Source organism: Balaenoptera acutorostrata, chromosome 4 (assembly GCF_949987535.1).
Source record: "Balaenoptera acutorostrata chromosome 4, mBalAcu1.1, whole genome shotgun sequence".
NCBI classification, from domain to species: domain Eukaryota; kingdom Metazoa; phylum Chordata; class Mammalia; order Artiodactyla; family Balaenopteridae; genus Balaenoptera; species Balaenoptera acutorostrata.
Genome location: NC_080067.1, coordinates 69,491,045 through 69,506,166, shown reverse-complemented (window position 1 = coordinate 69,506,166; position 15,122 = coordinate 69,491,045). Strand labels below are relative to the sequence as shown.

General features: G+C 41.0%; 1 protein-coding gene across 6 annotated transcripts in view; it reads left to right on the top strand.

Moving 5' to 3' along the window:
* The window catches only part of DGKG (diacylglycerol kinase gamma), a 203,295-nt gene extending 188,715 nt beyond the window's left edge, over window positions 1-14,580 (top strand). For all 6 annotated transcript variants that reach the window (XM_057545820.1, XM_057545817.1, XM_057545819.1 and 3 more), the window contains 2 exons: window positions 485-545; window positions 10,059-14,580. In XM_057545820.1, coding sequence (XP_057401803.1) covers window positions 485-545; window positions 10,059-10,157 — 160 coding nt within the window. In that variant the 3' untranslated portion in view covers window positions 10,158-14,580. The remainder of the gene's footprint in view (window positions 1-484; window positions 546-10,058) is intronic.
* Window positions 14,581-15,122: the final 542 nt, after the last annotated feature.

Here is a 15,122-nt window from a genome sequence, read left to right as displayed (position 1 = left end):
CTCACTGACATGATGCAACTGCTCACTCAACATTGAAACCAGACCTTTCCCCATTTCATAACCTTTTCCATTTCACAGTGGCGTTTTGGCACCATGGACAGGCCCTCTGGCTGATCGTTTGACTAAGGGTCCACTCAGCTGTGGTGCTGCCATACTTGTTGGCCGCTGTTTCCCAGACTCCTGTGGACTTCACTGCTCACCCAGGGCCATGTTTCTCAAAGTAGGGTCTGGGGGTCAAAGCAACAGAATCATCCATAGTGCTTATTAAAACACAGACCCCTGGGCCTGGCCCACACCTGTCAAGTCGGGACCCCTGACGTGGGCTCAGAAATCTGTTTTCAGCAAGCCCCCCCCCCCAGGAGAGTCTTCAGAACCACTCCTAGGTGGGCAGGTCAGGTCTTCCCACTTCTGTTTCCCTGGTGGGGGCAACCCTCATCCTCAGACTCCAAGAAGCTCACTGTGCTCTCTGTTCTCGGGGCTCCAGGACGAACAAGCTGCTGCCAATGCAAGTGGACGGAGAGCCCTGGATGCAGCCGCCTTGCACGGTAAGTTTTGCCAACCTTTGAGATGAGGGTGAGAAGCTTTATTTTGTGCCCCTTTGGGGCACGGACTTAATATGAAACTCTGAATCTCAGAGTTACAGGAGCTTTGGGAGATCATCTAGTGCAGCTTCTCTTCCACTTTATTCATCCATCCATTCATTTACCTGCCAAGCTTTTATTGAATATGTGCTATGTGCCAGACACTGGGAGACACCAGTTCCAAAACCAAAGGAGACATAGACCCGTCTTCAAAGAGCTTATGGTTCTAGATGGTGAATTCTGAGGCTTCATCTACAGTATCCTTGAGAGCCTCAGCTTGAATCACTCAGTGGCAAGGAACTCACCACCCCAAAAAGAAGACTGTTCCACGGATGAACAAGCCTAATCACTAGAAAGTGCTTCTTTATATGTCAGCCAAATTTGCACACTTACTGCCAAACTTCCACCTAGTTGCTGTGACCACCAGGGCTCCTGGGGGAGAATTCCCACAGTGCACAGACACGCTGCACCCCAGGTGCACCTGCAGCCCCGAGGACCCACCTGAAAGCACCCCTGAAAGGGTAACCACACGGGTTATCTATTTTGTTTATGGCATTTCTGTGACCCATATTACCCAGCACCTAGCACTGTGCCTGGTTTGTTTGTAATAGTTGCACAATAATGTTAATATTTGTTTAGCAATGAATAAAGGATTGAACAAACAAAAATCAAGGGAACAACCCCAGTCCCTGACTTACCATACCTTTGTTAGCAGTTTGTTCTCAGAAACCCAGCTAGAAACTCCATGGCAAAGAGAAACCACTGTCCTGGTGTTCAGGGCCCAGGGTGTTCACTGGGATACTACATTAGTAACATCCTCAATACTATCGTGAGGATGCAAATCTCAAGACAGAAGTTGTGTTTCTGAGCTTCCTCACTCTAGTGGAGTATTCAGATACCTCGATAACCTGCTATTTGGAGCCCTTCAGAACATCAAGTTGTCTTCTAGAAAAGAGGTTTTCATAAGACAGTTACTAGGTTTGAATTGCAGGTTTATTTCTATAATTCTTTGTTCCATGTAACTTCTACAAATTGTAAAATTAGTCCCTAGAGACAGAGACTTTAGAAATGTCATCTTTTATAAAGATTATCAAAAGTAGAAGTTTTTCTGCAAAATCTTACCTCAGTCTTTTGGTTTCTATGAAGTCTAAGAAAAGAATTAGAACACACTACAGCAAAACCTAATATTTTACCACCTTGTTAGAGTTGGGAAGGATGGAGGGAATTTGTACTACTTATAATTTTGATGGAGCTGAATTAAGAAACATCTATCCAAGCTCCTTCTGTCTCCTAAAAGAAAGAAAGAAAAAAAAAAAAGCTGGAAGAAAGCAAATCCTCGGCCACCTAGCTCAGTAGTATCTGGAAACTGGACTGCTTTCCTCCAGATCCAAGCACTGGTTTTAAAATAGCCAGATACTCCTCCTATCCCCACTCTCTCTCCATGCCACCTTGTAGAGATTACAACTCACTATGAAAAAAAGACTGTGACCCAATGATTTTTATGGTGTTCAGTCTGTGTTCAGTCAGCTCAGGCTGCCCTAACAAAATACCACAGACTGGGTGGCTTAAACAACATAGTCTTTCATAGTTCTGGAGGCTGGAAGTCCAAGATGAAGGTGTCGGCAGGGTTGCTTTCTGGTGAGGCCTTTATTCTTGACTTGCAGGCAATGGCCTTCTCACCTTGTCCTCACATGGCCTTTTCACTGTGTGCATTCACTCCTGATGTCTCTTCCTATTATATGGACACCGGTCCTGTTGGATTCGGGCCCCCACCCTTATGACTCCATTTAACCTTAATTACCTCCATAAAGGCCATATCTCCAAATGCCCTCACATTGGAGGTTAGGGCTTCAACATATGAATTTTGGGGCATGGAGGTGGGAACACAATTCGGTCCACAGCAGAAGGTAACAGAAAGTCATTCTTAAACTTGAAAGAGTTAAAACAAAAGCACCCTTTTTGAATCATTTTCCTGAAGGCACATACTATGAAGTGATTCCGAATTGAAGGCTTAATGATGGGACAGCACAGCAACAAAAGAACTTTTGGTAAAAATTAAAACCAGTTAAATTAGAATAAAGTAAAAAAAAAAAAAACTGTTAAATATGGTTATGCAACTGAATGCAAATGGCAAAAATCATTCTTTGAAAGAGAAGATATATAATGTAAACATTCATAACTTGGATCCCAAACCTAAAGTTATGTTCACCAAGGCTGAAAGCATGTGGGAGACATTGTTGAAAGAATAGTAAAAATGTTAAATTTTTCACTGTCTCTCTTCACTTTGATAATTACATGATGTAAATCTGAAGAAAATTTTAATAACTAGATAATTACTAGTGACACTAAAAACAGGGCTCACACCTTTCAAATCTGGGAGAATTTAAAGTTAATGAACCCTGTCAGTGTAGCACAAGACAGAAAGTGAATAACAAGCAAACATTTAAAATTTTTTTGATTAAGATAAAAGAGGTTAATTTTTGTGACTTTCTGTCTGAATTAAAAAAAAAAAATCCCACAAGGACTCAGAGGCAAAGAATATACAAATCAATTTTCACTGCAAAGTAAAGGAGCTGTTGCAGTGGAGGATTACTGGACTGAATGTCAATATTATGACATAGTATGAGTGTGTTTCATGTTTGGTAATTGCAATCATTGTTGCTTTTGTTGTGGTCATCCATGTACAATGCTTGGTGTCAGTCTATTTATCTCTTGTAAAAATAAAATACAGTGTGTGTGTGTGTGTGTGAAAAAAAAGATAAAAGAGGTTAAGACTAAATATATCAATAATGACAAAAAAATATAAATGTGCTAAAGTCCCCTATTAAAAGTATAAGACTCTCATATTGGGTTAAAAATTAAAATCCAACGACATACTTCTTATAAAGAGATACATCTAAAACAGAAAGACATGTATATATATCTTTTTATCTTATCCTTAACAAGCATAGAGAAATTAAAAGTAAGAAGTGATAATTTGGGGCAAACTAACCTTCCAACATGCCAAAAGCATAAAGTGGAATAAAGAATGTCACTTTTTATTTAGTAAAAAGTACTCTCAATTTTGAGATATAATGGTCATAAAATTTTAGTTGTTTAATAACAGAATCAAAATATATACTGTGAAAATCAGTATAGATGTATATTCTGAGAAAAATACATATATAAAAAATTGACAGAAAGACAGGTATTGAGAGGCTTTAAAATATTTGTTTCTGTCTTTGAGGTCAAGCTGTAAAAAAAGTAAATGACATAAAACTTGGATTTTAAAAAAACAAGCTCATAGGTACGGAGAACAGATTGGTGGTTGTCAGAGGTGGGGGTAGGGGGAGCAGGGTGGGTGAGACGGGTGAAGGGGGTAAAAAGGTACAAACTTCCAGTTATAAAATAAGTTAAGTCCTGGGATGTGATATACAGCAGAGTGACTATAGTTAATAACACTGTATTGTATATTTGAAAGCTGCTAAGTGAGTAACTCTTAAAAGTTCCCATCACAAGAAAACATTTTGTAACTATGGTAACAGATGTTAACTAGACTTATTGTGGTGATCATTTCACAATATATACAAATATCAAATCATTAAGTCGTACACCTGAAACTAATATAATGTCATATGTCAATTATACCTCAATTTAAAAATTAAACTTGGATGAAATAACTATGCCTTAAATAATTAAATATCTCATTTCTTCAAGGATTCATAGGATATTTACTAAAATAGATCATAAACTAGTTCACAAAGAAAACATATATATAAAATCCAGAAGCAGAAATTATAAAGGTTGTTTTATGTGACCACAAAGCAATAAAACTAGAAATTAATAATAGAAGATTAAATGAATAAATAAAATCCAATCACTCAGAGATTTTTTAATTCTCCTAAAGAATAATAGATTTAAGAGGCGATCAAAGCTAACATTATTGACTATTTAAAAAATAATAAAAATGAGAAGGCTCACATTCAAACCTTATAGAATATAGCCTAAACTGTATTTGGAAGTAAATTCAGAGTCTCATATACTTCCATCATTTGAAAAGGAAAAAAATGTAATGAACAATCCCCAAATTAAAAGAATAATAAAACAAACTTAGGAGAAGCAGAAGGAAGAAAATAAAGATAAAATTAGAAATTAAACAATTAAAAAACAGGAAAATCTAGAACTAGTTCTTTAAACATGTCAAATGTTTGAAAACCTAATTTTAAAAAGAGAAAAAGAAAAACAGAGATTAGATATATTAAAATATTTAATACATATGTAATATAAATATAAATATGGTAATTGTTTTATTTAATAAGATATTATATGACATATATATAGTTTTATCTTGATTCTAACAAACTTGAACATCTTATAAAAATCCTAGGTAACCTTAATGAAATGAAAAATGTTTTCAAAGAATTACATCCACAATGATCTTAAAACAGATGATCTTACTGGTGAGTTCTTCCATATTATTAGGGAATAAATATTTATGTAAACTGTTCCATAGAACAAAGATAGAAAACTACCCAATCCATTTGATAAAATTAAGACAGATACAAAAACCTAACAAAAACTATGCTTAAAAATAGAAAACTACAGACCAATCTCAAATATGAACATGATACAAAAATTATAGTTAAAGTATTGGCAGATAGAATTGAACAATATATTAAAAGAATCATTCACTCCTCAAGAAGAATATATCAAAGGAATGCAAGGATGTCTTCTTATATAAGTTTGGATAGAAAAATCACATGATAATATGAATAGATGACCCCAAAATACTCAATTACATTCAACATTTCTGATTTTTAAAGATGAAAACTCAGACCAGAAAGGCACTTCCTCAAAAAAAAAAAAAAAAAAATCTCCTTTTTTTTTTTGGCCGTTCTACACAGCATGCAGGATCTTAGTTCCCTGACCAAGGATCAAAACCGTGCCCCCTGCAGTGGAAGCATGGAGTCCCAACCACCAGACCACCAGGGAAGTCCCAAAAAATATCTATCTTAAACCAATGAGTAATATTTTATGTAACACACTAGCGGAATTCTCATTAAAATCACGGGTAAGACGTGTGCTAATGTTATTTGGAAGTTCTAACCAATGCAAAACACATGAAGCAGAAAAGAAATATAACTGTTTGGAAAAGAATCAAAATTGTCATTATTTGCAGATAATATAGTTATGTATATAGAAAGCTAATAAAATCAACTGAAAACCTCATAGGTTAAATTATTTCAATGAAGCTATACAGAAAGATAGACAAAAGTTAATAGCTTTTGTACATACCAGCAATAACCAATCAGAGGAATATAATAGGAAAAAGTTTAAGTATTATAATGGCAACAGACAAAAACAAAATGCCAAACGGAATTGTGAAAAATAGATGAAGAAGACTTCAAGACTTAAGTAATATTTTTTAAAAGATTTGAATTTAGGGGCTTCCCTGGTGGCGCAGTGGTTGAGAATCTGCCTGCTAATGCAGGGGACACGGGTTCGAGCCCTGGTCTGGGAAGATCCCACATGCCACGGAGCAGCTGGGCCCGTGAGCCACAATTGCTGAGCCTGCGCGTCTGGAGCCTGTGCCCCGCGACGGGAGGGGCCGCGATAGAGAAAGGCCCGCGCACCGCGATGAAGAGCGGTCCCCGCACCGCGATGAAGAGTGGCCCCCGCTTGCCGCAACTGGAGAAAGCCCTCGCACGAACCGAAGACCCAACACAGCCAAAAATAAATAAATAAATAAATAAATAAATAAATAAGAAAATCCTTTAAAAAAAAAAAAAAAAAACTATGTTCGGTTTAAAAAAAAAAAAAAAAAAAAAAAGATTTGAATTTAGAAACATCCTATGTTTCTAAATAGGGTCCCCCCAGACAAAATTCTAATGCAATTTTTTTAACTTGACAAAACAATGCAATAGCTAAGGCATTTTATAAAAGAGCTGTGAAGAAGGACTACCCACAAGATATTAAAATAGTTATAAAGCCACAGCAATTGACGCAATATTGGATAGATAAATCAATAGTACAGAAGAGAGCCCTAAGAAACCCTAGTATACATAAAAACTAACAAAGGAGAGAAGAAAGATCATAAACTAATTTGAAAGTAATGGACTGTGTAACATATTGTATCCAAGAAATTGCCTGTTTGGGAAAGTGCCATTATACAGTCGGCCCTCCACATCCATGGGCTTCGCATCCTTGGGTTCAACTAACCTTGAATAGAAAATATTCAGGAAAAAAAATTCCAGAAAGTTCCAAAAAGCAAAACTAGAATTTGCTGTATGCTGGCAACTATTTACATAGCATTTACATTATATTTACAACTATTTACATAGCGTTTACGCTGCATTAAGTATTATAAGTAATCTAGAAATGATTAAAGTATACGGGATGTGCATAGGTTATATGCAAATACTATACCATCTTACACAAGAGACTTGTATAAAAGCAGTATCCATGGATTTTGGTATCGCCAGGGGTCCTGGAACCAATTCCCTATGGACACCAAGGGATAACTGTATAGTAACCTCTCACCTCAAAGTATACTCCAAAAAAAACCCAAAAAATCTCCAATTCCATTAAAGAATTAAATGTTACTTACCTAGGCAAGGGGGAAATGGGTGACTATTATTACACTATGATCAAGGACTTTCTAAGGAAAATGTGACATGTTTAACTGTTAACAAATTTTCTCTGTAATAAAACAGAAAACTAAGAGCATGGGGCTGCTGTCCCTAGTGCTTGCCAGATGTTATAAATGTGATGAAGGGTTTTTAAGACAATCATACAGACTTTAGTAAATTGCCTGACCAGAGACGTTTGGGTTCTAACTACAGAAATGTGGGATGCTCTCTTTCCATCAGGGGTTGAAAAGGCAGATTTAACCACATCCAACTACCTCCTAAAATGGGATCTTACCTATTTAACCCACTAGCCCCTCCTAATTTGAGGATGAGGGGGTAAGATACTGACATTTCTTTGACTCGAGATGAGGACATGATCTCATACTTCTTGCCCCCAGTGTATGTACATACAGTGAACTCCCAGTTATCTGTAGAAGTAGAATCCACAAACCACATCAAAACCTCACGTTACCCAGCATCTCCAAACTCCTGCCCTATCAAAACCTTTGTCAAAACTGCTGAAAACCCGAATGAAAGGGATTTGAGTTTCACCTCCTCCCCTTTGCCCTGGAGGTGCTAACAAGCAAATAAACTGGTCAGCTAGAGGGAGAAAAAGGAGAAACAAGGATCTTCCATGGTCTAAAAAAATGGGCTCCATCAGTGGGAAATGTAAGCGGTGCCACAGCTGCCACTCTCTGTCCCAAGCACGGCCCGCTCCACTGCCAGAACATTCCCCCGTTCTTCTTGGCTGTGCTAACCGGTCAGTACTTCCATAGCAGGTACAGGCTCTGCGCTGGCTCAGGGAATACCAAGGTGAATAAGATGAATGTCTTCTTCCCCTCGGGGCTCCTGTGCTCCGGAGTGGGACAAGGCTTACCACAGGAAATGCCACAAATCACTACCATCAGATGGGGCTAAATTGCACACCACAGATAAGTGCCTCACTTCCCTGAATTCTGAGATAAAGACAATGCCCATAAAAAGGCACATAACACAAAACGGTACTTGATGTGTCGTCGGTGTGCTCCCCTGATGACTACCACAAAACAGAGAGACTTGCTCCCCTCCTAGATTTCCAGGCTGATGGAAACCAACCTAACAGTCGTTTTCAGCTTCCTTCCCCCAGGTTATGTTCATTCCCCACAATGACTTTTGGCCCCATCTTTTTCTTTCTATATCCTGGGGCCTTATAAATTTAAACCTGGCTTGCGGTAGAACCCTCTTAGCCAGACTCTTCCCAGCTCCAGCTCATCTTGACAACAGCTATTGAATAATTCCCTTCAAGCTCTTTTCTTCATGTTATCCTCCAGCTTAAAAAGTTATCCTGGTTCCCCACTACCTCATATTAAGCCCAATCTCTGCTGCCTCCTTCCCTTTAAAGCCCGATACCAACTGGCCCACCTGTATCCCTGACCTCATTTCTCATCCTTTGGTCCACACTCAACCAGCTGGTATGTAGCTCCTCAACCTAGTGCCTTCCCTTTCTCTTTCACCAACACATTTTCTTCCCTTCCTTTCAGATCTTAAAATTCTTCCTCAATTACTCCATTCAGGTTCTTCTCATTCCTTACCTAAGTTCTTTTTGACACCACTTGGCTTATCCTACATTTAAACTTGTTGATGGGTCTCTCTCTTCCAGAGTTCTTCTGTTGTTCTCTAGGGTCACACTGTCATTTCAGTAGGTGGTAAAACTCATGAGAACAGGTTCATAGATTGTGTTTCTTTTGACAAGCATCTTTCTTCTCCTCCAGTGTAAGATAAATTATTTAACTGGTGCATTCCATTTTACAGTTTACATTGGGCTTTCATTGACAGATTGTCATTTGATCTTCACAACAACTTTGTGAGAAAAATAGAATAAATGCTACTATCCTCATTTTATGGTTCCACAAGCACTGCTTCTGAAGGCTAAATGATTTGTGCAAAGGTTCACAGCAAAGAAGGGGGAGTCCTAGGACCCAAACCCAGGTCTTTGGATCCTAAGTGCCTCTTGTTCCCACATCATCTTCCTACTTGATAAATGTTGCTGGACTGACAATGCAGGTTATCAACGCATCAGTGTCACCAGGCCACATTCAAATAGGGAGTAAGCATTTTGAAGCCATACCCTGAGGGTAGGGTTGGGAAGAAAGACAAAAAAATGAGAATTCACCAGTGTCTTTCACTTCCAATTGACTTAAAGTTTGCAGGAGAAGGCACTCATTAAACCTAAAATTCAAACAAAAATAAAAGCTTTTAAAAGAAACTTGGGTCTCCCCTAGAAGACTAAGAAAAGAGGAAACGCCTAAGAGACTCCCTTGGAAACTTTCTACCTGAGTAGCGCTTGGATCAGAGGTCAGACTGAAGCCCCTAGGTCAGTTTGGAGTTACTGGTTGACATCTCTGCACTGCCCGGGCAGGAATGGCCAGGAGCAGTGGAGGCGGGGAATCCAAAGAACTAGGCTCTAGCTGTTCCGGCCCTCTCTGTGCGACCTTAGGCTAATCCAAGGCTCAAGAGAGCCTTGAGATCTCCATTCCTTTATCTATCCTGCAGAGGGGTTGAATGAGATGGTCCCTGAGGTCTCCTCCGGCTGTGACATTCTGAGAGACTATGAATAGCAAGAACATGAGACAGGTGTGAGCTGATCGCCACGTGGGAAGCTCACACCTGTCTCTCCCCAGCGTTTCCGCCCCTTGCTTCCAGCAGTGCCAAACGCCAGGCCCAGTCAGGGTCCAGTTGCCAATTTTGAAGCTGGTCAAGGACAGTCGTCCTTCTGCACGGGGCTCCTTCCAGCCCGAAGCTGGCCTCCCTTCCTCTCTCTGCAGCTCACTCTCCCATAGGCTCCCAGGATTTGCAGGCCACTAATTCATTTCTGCCTCTTTGCTTTTAGATTAAAATTACTCACAAGAACCAAGCGCCTATGATGATGGGGCCCCCCCAGAAGAGCAGCTTCTTTTCTCTGAGGAGGAAGAGCCGTTCAAAAGACTAGACACTATGCCCAATGCCAGTTCAACCAAGAGAGAAGACAAGAAACTGAAGCGCACACACACACACATACACACCACACACACACACACACACACACACACACACACACACACACACTCTTCTCCAACCAGTGGAAGCCAAGCCACCCTTCAGGAAGAAGGCTTCACCCTGACATCCATTCTATTTCAACCATGGACACACTCCAACAGAACCAGTGCCGGCGGGACATTGTGAATGGACTTAGGGCCCTCCAGGGTGCAGCTGGCTCATGCAGCAACCTCCACTTTCCCAGAAGACCTTGAGCGGGACTTTCTGAGACTGAAGGAGAAACCCTCCCTTTCTTTCCACCAGCCCTGCAAGTTTCTTCGCCGCTCGCAAGGAGCAAGCTGCAGGTTTCCTGTCTAAGGGGAGATCGGATGTGGCCAAGGGAAAGAGCCTGCGTTCCAGGGGACGCTCACAAAGGTCCCTCTGTGAGGAGACAAAAACACCTCCGACTCTCAGATCGCAGCCCTTGGCAGGACTCAGCATACACACGCTGGTTTCTCGGTTGTCCTTCGAGTGACAGCTTCTCCCGGAACTTGCTGAGGAGGCAGAAAGGCTGTGGAAAGCTGTGTTTCCCTTCTTGGTTCTGCGCACTCTCAGTGGGCACTGGTGATTTTCCTGAAGCCTTCTGGTGGCTGTGTGTTTGTTTAGAGCCGGCTCCAAGAGCCCCCAGAGCTGCCTACATAGCACACCTTAGATGTGGTATTTATTTTCTTAGTTCTGTGAACACCTGGGAGGGAAAGTAGAGAAACTGAGATTTATTTTTCAAATTGGTGTCATAATATTGTGTAAAAAGGGAAGAAAAAAAAAAAAAACCACCCCCAGCTTCTTTCTTTTTCAAGCCACAGCGTGTTTCCTGTTTGAGTTCCAAGCCCTGGTGGCAGACTATTCCTGAAGGCAAAGAAGATGGGAGGGAAGGGCCTTTTGCTGAGACCAGGAGACAAGGCGTCAGGCAGTTCCCTCCTGCCTCTGCAACGACCACTCCCCGAGCACGACCTGGAGGCCCTACTGAAGGTCTTAGGTGTGTGTACATATATGTAGCATATATATATTTATATATACAAATATTTATTTACTGGTGGATTTTTCTGGGTTGAAAAAAAATGCAGTACAAGAACAGAAAGTGGGAAAGAAAAAGAAGGCTCTGACTCCCTGTTTCTGCCATTTCATTGTCAAGGCACAGTGCCCCGTGGTGATCATGAGATTTAAGGGAAATTAAAGTATCTCCTTATCATAAAGAGACTGAGAATTTCTATTCTAGATCCTCAAAACAACATGAAAGCTATGCTGCGCAGGATTTACTCTCCCATTTGTCAGAGAAGGAAACTGAGTCTCGGAAAAGTTAAGAGACTTGTCCATGGTATCTTGGCTAATGTGGTTTGGGACTAGGTACCACTAAGAAGATATGTAATAGAGAAAAGAACCTACACATCTTGGAAAAGGGTCATTTCTGGTCACTGAGAAGCGATTCCATTTGGATCCAGGTTGCCAGGGAAGAATGAACGTGTGGCACATGTGTGGACGGGACAAGCCCACATGAGAGAATGAGGCCTCCCAATACTTGCCAGAGACTCTCTCTGGCCTGACCTGGTGAGAAGTTGGTCCAGGGTTGAAGGCAGTGGACAGATCTTCAAATTAAACTCTCCACATGTCATCTCATCATGGTCATCATAGTCTCTTAATCTAGAAACACCTCTGGCTGCCCGGATGACCTCAGTGGAGAGGCACAAGGAGGACAGAGGCACCTCAGCAAGGAGCTGCCAGCCAGTGCCCAGAGGGGCCTCAGCAGAGTTCACTGGGCTTCATTCAGCTGGCAACAGCATCACCGCCTTCCCCGAGGGCAAGTCTGTGGAGAGCTTTGTTGGTAGAAAGAAACATTCACCTCGGCACCTTTGGTCCTTCAGCCTCCATCCCCTCTGAGATTTCTGAAAAGGAAACCTGGACCCACTCGACGTCACTCCACTGAGCTCCCTCTAATCTCCTAACACTTGGTCAGGAACTTTGCACAAGGAAGGGAAAATTAAGATTGTGTGTACAAACTGATCCTAACTCTGAAAGAAGCAGTCATCTAGGACCGTCTAAGACAGAGATCTAGAGCCATCCTGTTCAACCTAACAGTTCAGAACACTGGGCAGGGGGAAAGCAGGCCACCTGAAGAATGTCCTGAATGATGGGCTCCTTGGGGATGGGACTAACAAGCTCAGAGTGACAACAGGTACTATCTTGGAAGCCACTTGATTCTGAAATGAAGGCAGGTTCAATTTGGGGGTCACTGATTCTAAGACATTTGCAGAAATTCTTGCATGTGTTTCAGCCTCAACCCCCCAAGATTGAGGCTGTTGAGACATGGCACTATCAACAGGTGAAAGTGATTCTTAGAGACTCACAAGTCAGAGACTGGCCCCTGCCTGCCCACTGTGGTGCACAGGACTGGCAGTGTTGCTTGAGAGACATGTCCCATGTCCTCCTTAAAGCCACAAAGTATAGCAAACATCGGTGGAATTGTACTTTCAATTTTGTAACCTCAGTAAGTCTGGTGGTGTTGTTTAATCTGACTTTGCAACTCATCCCTTAACTACTGGGACTGTGGTTTCTCACTGTGGAGTACCTCATCATAATGCTCCTCACAGCAACCCCTGACATTGACAGAGAAGATATTATTAGCCCCATCTAAATAATGAGGAAAACAAGGCTTACTATAATTTAGTGACTTCTCAAAGTTAGGCAGTCAGGGGAGAATCCTCCCTTATTCCTCATCCCATTCTGATTCTGGCCATGCCCCAGACATGTTCTCACCTGCCCCCACAGTTCTACCCCTCTAGCAGTAAAAAGAATGAAACAGGAAGTCTTCAATACATTATGTTGTCCCTGGACTAATGGGCTAGGCGTTGCATCTCATTATGACTTGGTCTTTGTAGGTTTCCTCCAGTGAGTTGAGAATGGAGACAGACTTAGTAGAATGATTATATTTCAGGTCAGAGACCAGCTCCTCTCAAGAGAGTTCTTTCCACAGATGGAAAAGATATGTTAAAATTGCCAAATAAATTAGGAAATACTTGGCAGAATCTGGAAGAACCTCCAGACTGGCGTTACATAACATGCATATACATTATACATATGGACATTATATAAGGTGACATAGTACTTAATGTGCTGTATATATTATGTAAATTACATATTTGTGAGTAATCATGATAAATATAGAGACCCACTAATCACTTTTTTACACATACCCAGTGACAGATTAGGAAGTTACTTTGCCAGAGAGTCTTAAAACTTACTCTCTCCTGCTGCTTTGGTTCCAACTCCTGCCAAAAATAATTGCATCAACTTTTCCCATCTCTAGCCCCCTCTCCTCTTAGCCAAAACCCTCAGTCCTAGCTAGGCTGTACCTTCCGTGGAACACTACCATGATTGAGATCCGTAAAAATAGATTCTGGGGATGGGAAGGATCTAGACTCCCAGATTCCCTGTGTCACCGACCTACACCCCAAGGCTCCCAGGCAGATGGATGTCTAATGCTGATATTAAAGGGAGAGAGAAGGGGAGAGAGGAAGAGTCTACCAACCCTCCAAGGAAGGAAACTTCAGTGTTCCTTGGCCACCAGTCCCAGGATCTGACCATAATCAATCAGGAAGTTATTTCAAAAGTCTAGTTTAAGTTTCTGCAGCATATCTGAAACCATAATTTCCTAAAATGTGTTTCACACAATACTAGTATCCATAAAATGCTCCATGAACAAAAGAGTTCTGTGGTCAAGTACTAGATCCCCTTCTAGAAGAAATGGTGGGCTTTGATTTGTCTCTTGACGTCCACAGATTAGAAACACTGCCTTAAGCCCACCATTTCTTCTTTTTGTTCTCCGTGGAGATGGGAACATGGAAGTAACCATCCTCTGCAATAATATTCCATAAAGTACTTTTCTAGGACAAGGAACTTCTCTTCTTAAGACACTCTTTCTAGTTTCTTCTGTGATTGTTTAACTACTTTTATTGTTCCCCTCTACGTGTCTTCAAGCAAGAATCAAGGATCTGGCCTCTTTGCTTCCTGAGTAGAGAAGGGATTGGGGAAAAATTAAGGGGAAAACAGGATAGCTGCCAGGGGTCAGATTTCATCTGTGTAGACCTAGAGGACAGAACCAGGTCTAAAGAACACAGTTGTGGAAAGGATCGATGTTTATTCAATTTAATGACCGCTCTTGGAGCTAGCTGGCCGAATATGGAAAGAGCTGACTTGTGAGGGAATGAACAGCCACCTGCTCTTATAGGAAGAGCCTTGACCTAGTTGAGGAGGAACAAGCGGTGATTGATCTACCTTGTTTAAAAGCTGTTGAAACTATTTTTGTAGGCATCAGTGTTAAATCAATAGGTCTAGTACTTCCTTTTGAGCAGCAAACCTCAGTGTCCATTGTTTTCTGAAAGAGTGAAAGATGACTCCCAGAGAGATTTCTGGATCAGAAAATAATATTCATAAAGTACTTTTCTAAAGTACTTTTCTCCTTGTTCTAGAAAAGTACTTTCTGGTCTAACTGGTACTGACCAGTTAGACCACACTTGTACATGGCGGGATTGACCAGAATCATTGGTGCCCTCAAGGGCAGCTAGTGGTGGTGGTGATCTTTCCTTGGCAGCTCTGAAAGTTAAAGGAATGAGTTACAGTGTTAAGCCCAAAAGAGATTTTTCATTTCTGTTGGTGTTCATATTAGCAGTTTGGAACTGTTCTCCTAGTCACGAGTACCAGACCTGCATCCGACTTGCAATAAATAGCAAGGAAAAAGAAACTATCCTACACCTCAAATATCAGTCAAGTTTTGCATAAAACAGGTGAACAGAATTGTGTAGAATTTCACATGGGGCCATCATTTTTAGCTCACTTTAACGTTCCACCATACTCAAGTACATCTTTTAAATTTCTACTATAGAAA